Here is a 17,147-nt window from a genome sequence, read left to right as displayed (position 1 = left end):
CTAGAGGAAGACAGAACTAATTTCCTTTGTGTTCTTCCTTTTATAGGGAGCATGCAAATATTTTAAAAGACAGACTTTGGGTAAGATCCTCTGCTGTGCCCCACAGTGGCGTAGCACAGAACTTGCAACCAACGGAGGAGTAGAAAAGGGCTAAGGTGGCTTTAAGCCACTTTCCACCCTTCCAGTTTTGGGCTGCCATGGAAGCCAGTGTGGCCTCCTCGCCACACCTCCCACCAAAAAAGTGTAACTTAGGGTGTGTCTACACTACAGGATTATTCCGATTTTACAGAAACCGGTTTTTTAAAACAGATTGTATAAAGTCGAGTGCACGCGGCCACACTAAGTACATTAATTTGGTGGTGTGCGTCCATGTACCGAGGCTAGCGTCGATTTCCAGAGCGTTGCACTGTGGGTAGCTATCCCGTAGCTATCCCATAGTTCCCGCAGTCTCCCCCGCCTATTGGAATTCTGGGTTTAGATCACAATGTATGATGGAGCAAAAACAGTGTCACGGGTGATTCTGGGTAAATTTCGTCACTCAATCCTTCCTCCGTGAAAGCAACGACAGACAATCATTTTGCACCCTTTTTCTCTGGATTGCCCTGGCAGACGCCATAGTATGGTAACCATGGAGCCCGTTTAGCCTTTTTTCACTGTCACCGTATGTGTACTGGATGCTGCTGACAGACGCGGTACTGCAGTGCTACACAGCAGCATTCATTTGCCTTTGCAAGGTAGCAGAGACGGTTACCAGCCTTATTGCTAGATTTGTTAGTCTCTAAGGTGCCACAAGTACTCCTGTTCTTTTTGCGGATACAGACTAACACGGCTGCTACTCTGAAATCTGAGCCCTATTGCACCGTCTGCTGCTTTGGAAATTGGCGATGACGGTTACCAGTCATATTGTACCGTCTGCTGCTGTCATGGGTGCCTAAGGGCAACCGAGCTGCCCAGAATCTACGCAGTGCTGTGTTGCGGCACCTTCCCAATGCACCCCTTCTGCACCCAGCACAGCCACTATGTCGGTTTCCGAAGATGAAAGGATCGTTGTGGGGAAGCAGAATGCAGATAGAATAGATATGGGGTTTGGATTTTAGAGTGGTAGGTGCTACATTATGGAGTGAGAATCTGGCACTTCCATGGAAAAGGTAGAGGGTGGACTGTGCCTCACAAATTTAAAAAATACGCTAGTTGCATACATGCTAAAACATCCTCTTATGTTTGTTTAGATTGTTCAGCAACTAAAAAGTTCAGGGTTTGGGGTGTTGTGGTTGTTTTTTTGTTTTTTGCAGATCACCTCTAAAATGAATGGGATGAGTAGCAGGCTTTTATCAACATGAAATCAGTGTTCATGATTTGGGTATTTTATTGTTAGTCAAACATAGCAGGTTTCTTAATGTTGCAGAGCTTGATAGGTGTACAGTAATCAGAGGTAAAAGTACGCCACTATGGTGTACCGGCAAGAGTAAGCCACTATGGTGTACTCTGTGCTGGACTGGACCGGCTTCTGTGGCAGTGATTTAAAGGGCCCAGGGCTCCAGCTGCTGCGGGGAGCCCATGGCCCTTTAAATCGCCGCAGGAGCCCTGCTGCCGCTACCCCAGGGCAGTGGCAGGAGGGCCCCGGTGGTGATTTAAAGGGCCCGGGGCTCCCTTCAGCAGCTGGAGCACCGGGCCCTTTAAATCACCGCCAGAACCCTGCTGCCTCCGCGGTGCTTTAGAGGGCCTGGGGCTCCCTGCAGTGGCAGGAACACCGGGCCCTTTAATTCGCCCCTGAATCCCAGGGCTCCCAGCCGCCTCTGCAGCTGGTAGTTCCGGGGTGATTTAAAGGCCCTGGGGTTCCCAGCCACAGCCAGAGCCCCAGGGCCTTTAAATCTTGAAAAGCCCCGCCTCTTTCTGTTGAGGCCACGTCCTGCTCAGGACTCCGGCGTATCAGTAAGTCCTTTAAGTTACTTTCACCCCGACAGTAATGTTGAAGTATTTGAAATATGGAATCCATAACACTTTTCAATGTGCCTGACAGATCCAGCTTCAGATACACAAGATGCATGCAGGCTTGGGTACAAGTAGACCAGCTTCAGTTGAAGATGTTCAGATCATCAACAGCAAGAACAAAAAGAACTGGGATAAAGCAAGAGAGAGATTTGCTGAAAGCTTCCAGGAAGCTAAAACGCAGAAAGATGCATCCAAAGTTATGCCTTGGGTTAGAGGGACTGCAGAATGAAAATACTCAGTCCCAGAGCAGGATAATTCATGTATATAAAGAGTGGCTGAGAGTTTATTTTTATTTTTTGCTAAATTAGAAGTTGGGTGATAAGTAATATACAGCTGTGAAGAATCTCCTCATGATTCAGAGGTGTATATTAAGATTAACTATAGTCTTATTTGGTTTACACTAGTGTTCACACTTTTTTTAAAAAAAACCACAATTTTTAAATAAATAAGCAGTGAAAACCAGACTGATGCAGGCATTGTTTAAAAGGATGTTCAAATGGAAGTACTTGAATGTGATGCTCACTAAGGGAAGGAATTTTCTTTAAATATTTATTTTTTAATACAATAGCCCACTGCAATTAAAACTATTTTGATTTGCTTTTAAACTGTTTTTCCAAACTTATGAAGATTATTTTTTTAATGTTCTAACAAGCAAAAAACCCACAAAACAATGCAAGAGGTTTTTAAATGTTGCCTTTTCCTCTTTTGTGAGCATTTGGTCCGAATTGTTGTGAAACTTAGAAAGAGGCACATTACAACTAAATTCATACAATTCAGTACTGATCACATGCATCTCAATTTACTCTTCATATATGAAATTAACTTCCTGATATTTTTAACAATCCATGTCTACTTTGTATTTCTAAATACTGTGTTCCATGAAATAAATGACCACTGTTAGTAAAAGAATAATATTCAGAGGACAGTTTGTAGTAAAGTCTTATTTTCTTCTGTGAAGAATTTGTGTGATGAATCTGTAACATACCATTTAGAAGGGGTATGCTCAGAAACCTGCTATCTAGGAGTATTACAGTATTTATTAGCTTCTTCAGGCTGGCTGTTCTCATACACCCATTGCTGGCAATGGAGTTTATGCCAGGGGGAAAAAATCAGACTTTCCGTGCACAAGGATTGCAAATCTGAAACTGAAAACTTGATATTTATTGAATGTTCTTAAACACAATAAATGAAATATTGTCAAATTTAAATTGTGTGATTCTTGACATTAACTTATGAGTATGTTGGATGTGGGGGTTCTCTTTAAAATTAGGACACTTTCCTAATCTCTCTCCATTCAGGTTACAATATCCTGATACTGCTGTCACAGTAAAGGAGACCAGTAAGCAGACATAACATCCACCTATCAGAGGGGTAGCCGTGTTAGTCTGGATCTGTAAAAGCAGCAAAGAGTCCTGTGGCACCTTATAGACTAACAGACGTATTGGAGCATCCGACAAAGTGGGTATTCACCCACGAAAGCTCATGCTCCAAAACTTCTGTTAGTCTATAAGGTGCCACAGGACTCTTTGCTGCTTAAACATCCACCTAGTTTACCAGGGCTAAACTGTCCAACTGCAAGCATACTGCTGAGGCCAGAACAGCTGCTAGACATTCTTCTTAGCATTTCTTATCATCAGAGTCACCAGAGAGTGTAATAAGAAATAACGATGCTTTGATTACTAGTTAATGTTGTAGTTTAACGCCTTTGTTTAATAATCTGAAAGCAGCTACTAAAAAATGCCTTGCCCAGAGGTAGTATTTTAAACAGTTATGTGTACAAGTGCTTTGAATGGCTATAGCAACATTGTTCAATTCTGTATTAAACTATCTTTGAAGAAATCAAAATATTAACATTAGTCTTTGTACATGTACAGGTAAATTGAAGACATCACAATTACCAATATAGTTTAGTGCTAACATTTTCCTGTAAGACTATATTCCATAACAACAAATTAACATATTGAGTCATTTCTGAAGGTGTAGCTCCAGAAGTGTGACTTGTATTCCAAGGCATTCTGAAGCTTTTCTTATAGTTAAGGGGGAAGCTTCGTCCTCCAAGTACCTTTATAAAAAATAAATAAATAAATAAATTCCTGGAAAAGTGCAACAAGATACTTTGTAAAAATATTTGAGATTTTGATCTTACATGAAGAAAGTACTTTCCTTGCATGTAAAAATGTATGCTTGCTCATGCATATGCAATAAGAACCTGGTGAATCTGCAGCACCACGACTAAGGAATTATAGACACTGTATTTCTCTGCTGCTAGCAAATATTTACTTTTCAGATCAGTGGTTCAAGCATATAATCATGTTAAATGAGTTATGTTCACAAACAGGTGTGCTTGTCCACTTCAAAGGCCCCTTGAAAATTTTTCCTTTGGTATCTGATCCTACAGTTGTCCTCTGTCAAAGCTGAGATGAACACAGCACTACCTTTTATTTGCCTGTTTCTGCTACCCTTAGCCCTTCTGGCATTAGCAGGAAGATAGCGTATGTGAAGCCTCATAGCTTAGTAAAGGAAAGGGAACTATAGTGGGTGAAAAGGACAAATGAAAGACAATGCAACATTCTTGCAAATCAGGAGTCTTGATAGAAGTATCTGATTTAATATCAAGTTCTGGTTACCACTGCAAAGACTAGTCAGATTTACTGTGAAATGATAGTAGTGTAACTTAAGTATTCAGTTACAACAGAAGCATTTGTTTTCCCTCTTGGATTGTCTTTCCAAGTTTGTTGGAACCTGAATCTTAAGTATTAATTACTACAGTTTTAAGAACTGCTGCACTGCCAGTATTTTGTAGATATTTAATAGGTGTCCCACAGTTTGCTTTGAATGTACAAGTCAGTTCTTCAAAGAGGGTTCAAACTGACTAAAAGCTATTTGAGTTAAATGTAATTTTACAGAGTAATAGTTTTCTCTCCACTCCCTGTTTGGGAGAAGAGTTGTGCATAAAGATACAATGTTAGATATGTTTTCATTGTCACAATTGTCCATTTTTTCTATAAATGATCAGTTTAAAGTACTGAATGAACTCACAGAAAAATACAATCATACGTGGGTGAACATTTTTCATTAAGCAATCATCACACTGCATGCAACCTCTTTGTCCTTAAAGGAAACTTGCACAACACCTTCAGAAGACAAGCTTGGGAACCTAATAATTCTGCTAGACATTTCCATGGACTAAACCAACACACTGGTTCTATGGCTCATTACGACAATCTGTAACATTCTACAGCCTGCTCTAACCCTTAATTGCCCACTCCATGTTAAGTTGTCTCCTACAGCAGGTGTGCTTTTCCCTTCTCCCCTGCCCCATTTGCTTAATAGTCCCAACTTGTATTTAGCTCAGACACTCTGGTTACCTTCCCCAGACCTGAAGAGGAGCACTGTTAAGCTCAAAAGCTTGTCCCTCCCACCAGCAGAAGCTGGTCCAATAAAGGATATTACCTCACCCACCTTGTCTCCATCACTTTAAAAATAGTTTTCAAAAATGTCAGTTTATATAAATCAATGTAGGTTTGACAGATTCCAGAGTCTGAGTTTTCATAAGAACCTGTTGGAGGAAAAGCAGTATTACTCTAACAAACCATCACTTTCATATTGGGAGAGGAGCAATAGCAAATAGGGTCTGTTAAATAACCACCTTTGTCTATTTCTAAGTGGGTCTCAACCAGGGGTAGATGTTTGTGTGAGGGTATTCAGTGGGGTACAGTACATCTAGATATTTGCCTAATTTTACAACAGGCTACATAAAAAGCATTAGTGAAGTCAGTAAAAACAAATTTCATATAGAAATGACTTGTTTATATTGCTCTGTATGAGAGCTGTTGATTAATCGCAGTTAACTCACATGACTAACTCAAAATTAATCATGATTTAAAAATTAGTCTTGATCAATTTAATTGCATGGTTAAACAATAGAATACCAATTGAAATATATTCAATATTTTTGGCTGTTTCTACACTTTCAAATATATTGATTTCAATTACAACACAGAATACAAAGTATACAGTGCTCACTTTATATTTTTATTAAATATTGCATTGTAAAAATGACAGTATTTTTCAATTTACCTCATACAAGTACTGTAGTGCAATCTCTATCATGAAAGTACAACTTACAAATACAGATTTTTTTTGTTAAATAACTGCACTCAAATACAAAACAATGTAAAACTTTAGAGCCTACAAGTCCACTCAGTCCTACTTCTTGTTCAGCCAATCCCTCAGACAAACAAGTTTGTTCACATTTGCAGGAGATAATCCTGCCCACTTCTTGTTTACAGTGTCACCTGAAAGTGAGAACAGGCATTCTCATGGCATGGTTGTAGCCAGCATCGCAAGATATTTATGTACCAGATGCGCTAAAGATTTGTGTCTCCCTTTATGCTTCAAACACCATTCCAGAGGACATGAGTCTATGCTGATGACAAGTATCAGAGAGGTAGCCGTGTTAGTCTAGATCTGTAAAAGCAGCAAAGAGTCCTGTGGCACCTTATAGACTAACAGACGTATTGGAGCATGAGCTTTTGTGGGTGAATACCCACTTCATCTGTTAGTCTATAAGGTGCCACAGGACTCTTTGCTGCTTATGCTTGTCATGGGTCTACCCTCACTTGAAACTGGGGGGATTCAAAGTGAGGACCCGCATGCCACCATGTCATGGGTCTCACCCCCACTTGGAACTGTTGGGCTCCAATGTGGGGACCTGACTTGGTTTCCCTCTAAACTAAAATCCTAGTTTAGATCTAGTAAGCTGCCACCACTCAATCAGGAAATGTGGATTGAGACACAGTCCTTCCCCAAAATCCTAGGGGATTCCAAGAGCCCCAAATCCATGGAGTTCTTACACCCAGGAGAAACAAACCATTCCCCCTGCTTCCTCCCCACTCCCTTTTCCTAGGAGAGAGATACCTGATTCAAACTGCTTGAATCAAACCCAGGAGAAACTGTCTCTTCCCCCCTCACCTTCCCCTGAATTTCCACAGAAGAAGGAATTAACCAAGTCCAAAGAAAAGAATTTATTAAGAGAACAAAAAGAAAATACAGAATCTCTATGAGCCCAAGCTGGACACTCATAGGGTATAACCTTATCAATCTCTGGAGAGAATCCCCTCTCCCCCTTTCTTTCTCAGTGAAAGCAAAGTAACAGCAAACAGGAATAAAGAATTTCCTTTAGCAAACACACAATTGCAAATATAGAAATCAAATCATAAGACTAATTTGCCTTTCTAATTAATACTCACTATTAATTAGTAGAAACTACTCCAGGAGAACTTGGAGACATGACTGGTCTCTTTTAGATTCAAAAGAGTTCTGAGACAAACAAAGAAAACACAGACAAAAGCTTCCCTCCACAGAGATTTGAAAAAATCTTATCTCTGATTGGTCCTTCGGTCAGGTGGTCATCAGGTACTGTATGTTAACCCTTTACAGGTAAAAGAGCCCTTAACCCTTAACTATCTGTTTATGACAATGCTGATGACAGGTCCTGCTCAATAACAATCCAAAGCAGTGCAGACCAATGCATGTTCATTTTCAACATTTGAGTCAGATGCCACCAGCAGAAGGTTGATTTTTCTTTTTTGGTGGTTTGGTTCTGTAGTTTCCACATTGGAGTGTTGCTCTTTTAAGACTTCTGAAAGCATGCTCCACACTTCATCCCTCTCAGATTTTGGGTCAAGTGCTGTAGCTATCTTTAGAAATCTCACATCGGTCCCGTTTTTGTTTTGTCAAATCTGCAGTGAAAATGTTTTTAAAAACAAACGTGCTGGGTCATCATCCGAGACTCCTATAACATGAAATATATGGCAAAACGTGGGTAAAACAGAGCAGGAGACATACAATTCCCCCCCCCCCCCCAAGGAGTTCAATCATAAATTTAATAAATGCATTATTTTTTGTAACGAGCATCATCAGCATGGAAGAAGTCCTCTGTAATGGTGGCCGAAGCATGAAGGGGCATATGAATGTTTAGCATATCTGGCATGTAAATACCTTGCAATGGCAGCTACAACAGTGCAATGCGAACACCTGTACTCACTTTCAGGTGACATAAATAAGCTGAGCCCGCATCAGGGACACCGATCAAGAGACTCAAGGTGTACCTCGCTGGTGGAATGGCGCAGACCCTCTGGGGCACGCACCACCCAGCAAGAACTTCGGGACTGGCCCTGACTATCTCCAAGGGCCTGGTACTGATCCTGGGACCAATCAGACACCAGAGATCACCGATCGCTGGGCCATCATCGCCCGTCTCCAAGAAGGAGATGGCCCTACTCAGGATGATCCTCCTGGCAACCGGCCCATAGTAACTCCCGCTCCCGTTTGACGTCCTGGTACCGGTCAACTAGCGTGAGGTGTGGATCACCAGGTATCAGATGCAGATCTGCCGAATGCTGTTGGTCCCCGAGAGCCCAACCAAGACAATCTCACTCAGACAGGTTGGCTTCAGGATGCAGCACCAGCACCGGTCAGACAAGAACCACCGCTCACCCCAATCCTGGTCACCCGGTACTGACTACTCTGCTGGTAGCTTTGGCTCAGAGTGAGGTTCCCTGACTGCAGGTCAAGCCCCAGTACTGGCAGTGCCGACTACATTATCAGCACCGAAACCTGCCCCATGGCCCTAAGTGCAGTGGCCGGCACCATGATACCCGTGGAATCCCTGGGGGTTCGCCCAACCTTCCCAGGCTGCCCGATCAGTGTTGGGAGCCTCGGAGAGGCCAGTGGCCTCAGTATCCCATCCCCCTCTGGTGCTCGAGGCTTCAGGGGATAAGACCTTGCAGGTCCAGGAAGACCCAGGGGACCAAGCTGCTAGACCACCAATGGACATGGAGGTTCCCGCAGCACCAGCATCATCCTCATCGGCACCAGATGAGGCTATCACAGGGCCCCCTCACTTGGTTCCTCAGGATAACACCAGAGCACACCAGGAACTTTTGAAGAGGGTTGCTTCTAACCTGGTGCTTCAGGCAGAGGAATTGGAAGAGCCCTCGGATTCTGTTTGATGTCCTATGTTCTTCGGCTCCCACCAGGGTGGTCCTACCCCTTCATGAAGGGGGTCTCCAAAATCACTAATGCCCTGTGCCAGGCCACCTTTTCCTTGGCCCATCTCTAAAAGGGCCGAACATAAGTACTTCATGCCAACCAAAGGGCGTGAGTACCTATACTCCCACCCAGCCCCCAATTCTCTTGTGGTTGAGGTGGTGGATCACAAGAGGAGGCAGGGACAACCCGGGGCCACCCCCAAAAATAAAGACTCATGGAAGCTGGATCTTTTCGGTCGAAAGGCTTATTAATCTTCCAGCCTTCAGCTGAGAGTAGCCAATCACCAAGCCCTCCTTGGCCAATATGACTTCAATATGTGGCAAGCCGTGGCCAAGTTCAAAGGGTCGCTCCCTGAGGCTTCCAAGGAGGAGTTCTGAGTGATCCTTGATGAGGACTCGACTGCTGCCTGTACTATGGCTTCCACTATCTCCATGCGGCGAGTCTCTTGGCAGCTCCTCTCTGGGTTGTCCACCGAGGCCCAAAAGTCATTGCAGGATCTGCTCTTCAGTGGTGGGGCCCTATTTGTGGAGCAAACAGACAAGAAGTTGCATGGCCTCAAGGACTCTCGCACCAGCCTGAAAACCCTGGGTCTCTACGTCCCAGCCCTGGCGTGTAAGCAGTTCAAACCGCAGCAGCATCAGGGCCAGGGGAGCCAGCCTCAGCAGGACCAACCCCATAAACAAGCCAAGGGCTACAAGCACTGCCCGAACTACCCGCCTCCACCCTCTGCCCAGTTGGGCTTGACCCTTAATAAGCAGAGGGCCAAACGGTCATTTTGAGGGTGCGCCCAAGGGTGACCTACCAGACTATTCCCTGGATCCATCTTTTCCCTGTGTTCTCCGACCACCTTTCCCCTTTCCTCCTAGCTTGGACCACTATAACGTCAGACTGCTGGGTCCTCACCACAGTTGAATGAGGTTAGACCCTCCAGTTCCTTTCTACCCCCTTCCCTGTCCCTCTTCAGGGACTGCTCTCACGCAAGTCTCCTCACGCAGGAGGTAACAGGGTTACTACAGCTGGATGCGGTGGAAGAAGTTCCTCTCGAGTACAGGAACAAGGAGTTCTATTCCCGGTACTTTGTAATCACAAAAACCAAGGGCTGTCTACAGCCCATCCTGGACGTGCGAGACCTCAACAAGTACCTACAGAAGCTAAACTTCCACATGGTCTCTCTGGCTTCTAGTATCGCCTCCCTGGATCCAGGAGATTGCTATGCCGCCCTCGACTTGAAGGATGCATACTTCTACATAGCGATCTTTCAAGCACACAGATGCTTCCTTGGGTTTATGATGGGGCCCCACCACTACCAGTTTATGGTCCTCCCATTCGGCTTGGCGACAGCACCAAGGTTGTTTATCAAGTGCATGTCGGTGGTAGCGGCTTACCTCAGGTGCCAGGGTATCCAGATCTACCTGTACCTCGATGACTGGCTCATCAAGGGCGGTTCCAAGTCTCAAGTCCGAAGGGATGTTGCAGTGCTTCAAGCCATGTGCCGCTCTCTGGGCCTACTGGTGAACAACAAAATGTTGACATTAGTGCCAGTGCAGAGGATAAAGATCATCGGAGCGGTCCTCAACTCTACCTGCGCCAGAGCATTCCTGCTGCTGGAAAGGTTCCACACGACAGCAAACCTCGTCACAGAACTCTCCGCGTTCCCTCTGACTACAGCCAGGGTCTGTCTGCGCCTGCTGGGCCACGTGGCAGCATGCACTTACGTGGTCCGCCATGGCAGACTCCAGATGCGGCCCCTGCAACAATGGCTGGTGACGGTCTATTCCCAGTCCCGAGACCCCCTGGAGAAGATTGTTACCATTCCCCAGCTGATACTTACCTCGCTGCAATGGTGGACCGGCCGCAGGACAGTCCTGGAAGGGGTTCCATTTGACAACCCTTCTCACTCCATCGCGTTGGTTTTGGACACCTCAGACCTCGGTTCGGGGGCACATCTCGGCAACCTCCAGACACAGGGGATGTGGTCCCCAGAGGAGGCACAGTTACACATAAACCTCGAAGAGCTCCGAGCAGTCTGGATGGCATGCAGTCTTCTTGCCCCACCTGTCGGGCAAGGTGGTAAGAGTCCCGATGAACAGCACAGCCTCAGTGTTCTACATCAACAGGCAAGGGGAAGCGCACTTGTTGGCTCTCTGGCAGGAGGTGCTCTGTCTGTGGGACTTCTGCATCAGCCACGAAATCCACCTGGAAGCTTGACACCTTCCCAGCCTCAGGAATACACTGGCAGACCAGCTCAGCAGAGACTTCTCTCTCCACGAGTGGTCACTCCATCCAGAGGTAGCCTTCATGATCTTCCAAAGGTGGGATACTCCCCAAATGAACCTGTTCACTACCAGCCAGAACAGGAAATGGCACCGGTTTTGTTCTCAACAGGCTCTGAGCAAGGGCTCCCTCCCCAATGCCTTCTTCCTGTCATGGTCAGGGAGCCTGATGTATGCGTTTCCTCCGATTCCACTCATCATCAGGACCCTGGCAAAGATCAAGAGAGACCAGGCGCAGGTTATCATGATTGCCACAGCGTGGCCGTGTCAGCATTGGTTCAGCATGCTCATGAACCTGTCAGTGGCCCCTGCCCAAATGACTGGACCTGCTGCTGCAGGACCACTGTTGGCTCTTACACCCCAACCTTACGTCCCTCCACCTCTCACATGGATGCTGTGTGGCTGAACCTGGAGGAGCAGACCTGTTCGGAAGCAGTCCAACGGGTCCTCCTGGAAAGTAGGAAGCCTGAAACTAGACTGACTTACCTGGCCAAGTGGAGGAGGTTTTCCCACTAGGTGTCTGAATGGCATCTCTCCCTCGTGTTCCTTCATATGGGCTGTCCTGGACTACCTGCTCCATTTGAGGAACCAGGGCCTGGCACACACTTCCATTAGAGTGCATCTTGCGGCCATCTCCTCTTTTCACCTGCTGATCCAAGGACAGATGGTGTTCTTCCATGACATGACGGTCAGATTCTTGAGAGGGCTGGAGAGACTCTTCCCGCAGGTGCGGGCTCCCATCCCATAGTGGGATCTTAACTTGGTCCTCTCTAGGCTCACTGGCCTGCCCTTCAAACCACTGGGTTCCTGCTCCCTTTCCCATCTGTCATGGAAGGTCACTTTCCTGGTGGCGGTGACGTCAGCAAGACGGGGTCTTGGAAATTAAAGCCTTGACCTCAGAACTGCCATACATGATCTACAAAGATAAGGTTCAGCTGCAGCCCCACCCAGCCTTCCTGTCAAAGGTGGTCTCCACCTTCCATATGAACCAGGACATCTTTCTCCTGGTGTTCAGTCCCAAACCGCACAAGACCAGTGAAAGGGGTCTTCATGCACTGGGCATCCAGAGGGCCTTCGCTTTTTACTTAGAACGTACCAAGCCTTTCCATAAATTGACTCAACTCTTCATTGCTACAGCCAATAGGATGATGGCTCATCCAGTGTCTTCGCAGAAGATTTCCAATTGGATCACCTCATGCATAAGGACCTGTTCCGACCTGGTAGGGGTTCCACTGCCGCCAATTGTCAGAGCCTACTTGACAAGAGATCAGGTGTCTTTGGCAGCCTTCCTGGCACACATCCCTGTAGAGCCGCAACGTGGTCCTCTGTCCACACGTTTACTGCTCGTTATGCCATCACTCAGCAGGCCAGGAATGACGCTGGGTTCGGCAGAGCTATGTTGCAATCTACACATCCGTGAACTCCCACCCATCTTCAGGGGTACTGTTTTGGAGTCACCTAATCTGAAATGGACATGAGCAAGCACTCGAAGAAGAAAAGACAGCTACTTTTTCCGTAACTGATATTCTTCAAGATGTTTTGCTCGTGTCCATTCCATGACCCGCTCTCCTTCCCCACTGTCAGAGTTTCATGCAAGAAAGAACTGAGTGGGGGGAGACTGCGACGCACCTTATGCCGCGCCATGCGGGCGCCACTCCAGGGGGAGCCAGAGCCGGTCCCTACGGATACTGCTGAGGGAAAAACTTCCGACACCGGTGCATGTGGCGTGCTAGGGTGACCAGACAGCAAGTATGAAAAATCTTGATGGGGGTGGGGAGTAATAGATGGTTATTTTTTGTACATAATTCTTAAGTTCAACTTTCATGATAAAGAGATTGCACTACAATACTTGTATTAGGTGAATTGAAAAATACTATTTCTTTTGTTTTTTACAGTGCAAATATTTGTAATCAAAATAAATATAAAGTGAGTACTGTATACTTTGTATTCTGTATTGTAATTGAAAATATATTTGAAAATGTAGAAAACATCCAAAATTAAGTAAATGGTATTCTATTATTGTTTAGCAGCTCAATGAAAAAATTAATTGCGATTAATCACTTGACAGCCCTACTCTGTACACTATACACTGAAATGTAAGTACAATATTTATATTCTAATTGATTTATTTTATAACTATATGGTAAAAATGAGTCAGCAATTTTTCAGTAGTGTGCTGTGACACTTCTATTTGTCTGATTTTGTAAGCAAGTAGTTTAAGTGAGGTGAAACTTGGGGTACACAAGACAAATCAGACTCCTAAAAGGGGGACAGTAGTCTGGAAAAGTTGAGAGCCACCGGTTTAAACAGGCTACTGTATCAAGTTCCCTATTCAGCGCTTATGAGTCATAACTCACTGAACTGAATGGGAGTGTGGCTTAAGTAGAGTGCTAAATAGGGTTCTTGGCTATAGAATCTACTCCCTCAAACTTATCACTATAAAGAACATTTTCCAAACAAATTAAGTTCAAGTAAAACGTCATCTGGCTATGCAAGCCATATATGCAAAGGCAGTATTGTTTCCCCTACAGTTAGGAGAGAAACATGAGTTGCTTTTGCACCATTTTAATCTTGGAGGCTATAACCAGTAAGAACCAGTACAGGATATAACTGCCTTACCTTCTCAGTCCTCCATAAATATTGATGGTCTTTCTCATGTTAACAAGTCCCATACCATTTCACCATCATCAGTTACATAAACATTTTTTTTCCTTAGCACCAGGCATGAAAACTGATGAGTAAGAATACCAAGCACCAATAAATTCCACTCTAAGCATTACTTTGCACATTAGAATGTTTTTTCTAAAGCCAACCACAAAATAGTGAAAGAGTAACACTGAAGAATATGGAAATATCTGGAGACAGCTATTAGACAAAACTAGGGCGGGGGAAATTAACAGCACTGCCATCATTCACTGAAACTCAGGACAGCATCCCATTCTGTGTATTTTTGGATCCATATTAGTATTTCAGAAAAGGCTCAGCAGTGTCATATACTTGCAAAGCATTTTTCCAAGACACACAAACAACACAGAATACATATGGATTTGTATTCAGGCAGCTGCCCCAATCAGCTGTATCACATGCACATTACCGACTGACCTTAATGGCTGAAAAGTAGAGAGAATACCACCAGGATGAGATGTGGGAGGAGAGCATCTATTTGAGAGAGGATGAACTACCAATATATTTTCTATTATAAGAATATGTATACATATCATCCTCACATTGCCAAGCAGACAGGATCATGCAATCAAAATTTCTGCACTTTTGCTTCCCTATGGTCAACATTTTTGGTGCAAATACATGCGGGGACAGACAGAACCTGTCTCTTCAAACAGAGAAGGCTCAGCAAAGCAGCTAAATAGAGGGCTGTGAAGGGTGCTGATTTATATAATAAATAAAATATTGGTTTAGAACCATTATGTCATGTACATTGCCTAAATAACTAAATGTTCTACTGCTCTATTATCTTCACCTTCCCTCCTATTGTTTGTGAATACTCACTTGTTGCATCTTTTTCAATTAAAGTGTAAGGAGGTAGGACCTGTCATCTAACAACTTTGTACAGCACCTGACACAATTGTACCTCAATCCTGATGGACCTTTGGGCACTGGCCTAATATAAATAAATAATGGATAGCTCAGTGGTTTGAGATTTGGCCTGCTAAACCTAGGGTTGTGAGTTCAATCCTTGAGGGGGTCCAATTAGGGATCTGGGGTAAAAATCAGTACTTGGTCCTGCTAGTGAAGGCAGGGGGCTGGACTCGACCTCTTGGGGTCCTTTCCAGTTCTCTGAGCTAAGTATATCTCCATATTTTTTTTTATGAAATGTTAGCAAAAGATACCTTTTTGCCCAGACATACTGTCTCTTGGGATGTTTCATTTTAATGCAGTACTTGGGGTGTATTTCTTGGCTTTTCTGTAGCTTTTTAGGCTTCTTCAGGTACTGTAAAAACCAAATTATATAAGGTAAGCAAGGATCACAAAATGCTATTTAAACAAACAACAATAGGATGCAAGTCTAATAGTGAATAAAAAGGAAGTTTGAAAATAAATAGTTAAAAAAAAAAAAAGAGAGTAACCCCAAAACTGTGTTCAATTCTGCACCGATGAAGCCAATTGGAAAACTCCCATCAATTTTCACTGGAGCAGAAACAGACCCTAAATTTTCATTTATTTATTCCAACAAGGCAGCTGTGATTAGTGCTGGCATTCTACAGTTGAGAGGATTACATGACCTCCTTTGCCCCCTCGCAATTTCCGACTCCGAGCCACTAAAAGTCCTGTGGCATAGCGGGTTGCTCAGGCAGGCTGCCTGCCCGCTGTGGCCCCACACCGCTCCTGGAAGCGGCCAGCTGCTGCTGGCACATCTCTGTATGCCCCTGGTGCAGGGGAGGCAGCTCCGTGCACTGCCCCTGCCCCTAGCACCATCCTCACAGGTCCCATTGGCCGGAATGGTGCTTGTAGGCATGGGCAGCGCACAGAGACCCATCCTACCCCAAGGGGGACACACAGATGTGCCAGCAGCAGCCAGCCCCCAAAATTCATGGAGTGGCCCCCTGTGAAAATTATTGCCCACCCCTGTATTAGAATCTCAGCTTTCATTAATATATATATTTATAGAGGTCACATACCAAAAGGCATTGCAAGGGGGTAGGGGGGAACTTAATTTTTTAAATCATGATTTTAAGCTAATCATGACTTCTGAATGCTTGAGGTGGGCAATGCTGCTCAGTGGCAACAGTTCTCCCAAATCTTGGTTGCAGTTTTCAAAGCTGACTAGGGAATTTAGCTTCACAATTCCCATTAACTTCAATGGGAACTGTGCAGCAAAATTCCTAACTGCCTCTTGAAATTGATGAGTTATGTGGCTTTGAAAATTTCAGCTCTTAAATCCATTCTCTATATTAAGATACACTTGTAAACAATCCAACTGAGTGTTGTTGTTTTTTTAAAAAAACGTTTTAACATCTAAACTTCGGGGGTTTTGAGGGTTACTGGCACAAATTGTGAATCCAAAGCTGCTTTGTCCTGAGTTGAACATAGCAGCATTCCTCTACAAACTTCATTCGCTCCATTCCCAAATAAAACAGGATCCAGCTGCAATCTGCAAATCATAATCCCACCAAGTCATGGGTCCCATCTGTTGGCAGTGCACAAGATTCTGAAATAAATGAACTACAGGAAGCATTTCCACTCCCTCTCAGATTGGTTTATGGAATTACAGAGCTGCAGCCCCTTGCTTTGTGCACAACAGATTTCACTTTACATTGTTTAAACTACTTAACACGTTGGTGCAAACCTAGTTAACAAAACAGGCAGTTCTAAGCAACTCAGAGCAGGCTTCAACCCGGAATTCAGAACTCCCTACAAGCAGCAGCAGCACAGCATTCTGCACATTGTCCCCATCGCTCTCCTTGCCCTCCCCAGGCCTCTGCAAACTCCCACCGACGTATCTAGAGCTGACCTGCACCAGCAGCGTTCACCTAACACCAGGGGAGGCGGGACCTGGGAAACGCTCTGTGCTCTACAGCTGCCGCATGGAGACATTTTCTTCTGCTTGGCAAACTGACACGTCATGTGCTGTGCTTCTCTTAAAGGCGCAATGCTTAATTCCTGATTTGTGCTGACCACACAAGCACATCTAAAGGGGAACTCCTCACGTCATGTAAATACTTTGCAAACCCTGGAAGGTCCCCAAACCCGCCAAGGCACATACATACACAGCAGGCATACGCTGAAAATCTCAAATATATTTATATTTAAAAATTGCTTCCTCCTTCATCTACCTGACAAGACCTGGGTTTGTGGGTCTCTCTCTGC

General features: G+C 44.7%; 1 protein-coding gene, 2 long non-coding RNA genes and 1 other non-coding gene across 6 annotated transcripts in view; 1 reads left to right on the top strand and 3 right to left on the bottom strand.

The window, feature by feature from the left end:
• The window catches only part of AGGF1 (angiogenic factor with G-patch and FHA domains 1), a 40,578-nt gene extending 37,342 nt beyond the window's left edge, over window positions 1-3,236 (top strand). The window contains exon 14 of one of the 3 annotated variants that reach the window (XM_045021107.1): window positions 2,021-3,236. In XM_045021107.1, coding sequence (XP_044877042.1) covers window positions 2,021-2,221 — 201 coding nt within the window. In that variant the 3' untranslated portion in view covers window positions 2,222-3,236. The remainder of the gene's footprint in view (window positions 1-2,020) is intronic. The other 2 variants (XM_045021104.1, XM_045021105.1) reach the window with 2 other exon arrangements.
• Window positions 3,237-3,588: 352 nt separating this feature from the next.
• LOC123372734 lies at window positions 3,589-16,897 on the bottom strand. The gene is made up of 4 exons (XR_006580430.1): window positions 16,792-16,897; window positions 15,170-15,270; window positions 5,455-5,551; window positions 3,589-4,054 (listed from the first exon to the last, which is right to left on the bottom strand). It is a non-coding gene; the product is annotated as an uncharacterized LOC123372734 (long non-coding RNA).
• Window positions 7,948-13,055, bottom strand: LOC123372735. The gene is made up of 3 exons (XR_006580431.1): window positions 10,880-13,055; window positions 10,434-10,556; window positions 7,948-9,566 (listed from the first exon to the last, which is right to left on the bottom strand). It is a non-coding gene; the product is annotated as an uncharacterized LOC123372735 (long non-coding RNA).
• On the bottom strand, window positions 13,823-13,955 carry LOC123373476. Its single transcript, XR_006580756.1, has one exon. It is a non-coding gene; the product is annotated as a small nucleolar RNA SNORA47 (small nucleolar RNA).
• Window positions 16,898-17,147: the final 250 nt, after the last annotated feature.

Source organism: Mauremys mutica, chromosome 6 (assembly GCF_020497125.1).
Source record: "Mauremys mutica isolate MM-2020 ecotype Southern chromosome 6, ASM2049712v1, whole genome shotgun sequence".
Taxonomy (NCBI): domain Eukaryota; kingdom Metazoa; phylum Chordata; order Testudines; family Geoemydidae; genus Mauremys; species Mauremys mutica.
This window is presented reverse-complemented; position numbering and strand designations above follow the sequence as displayed.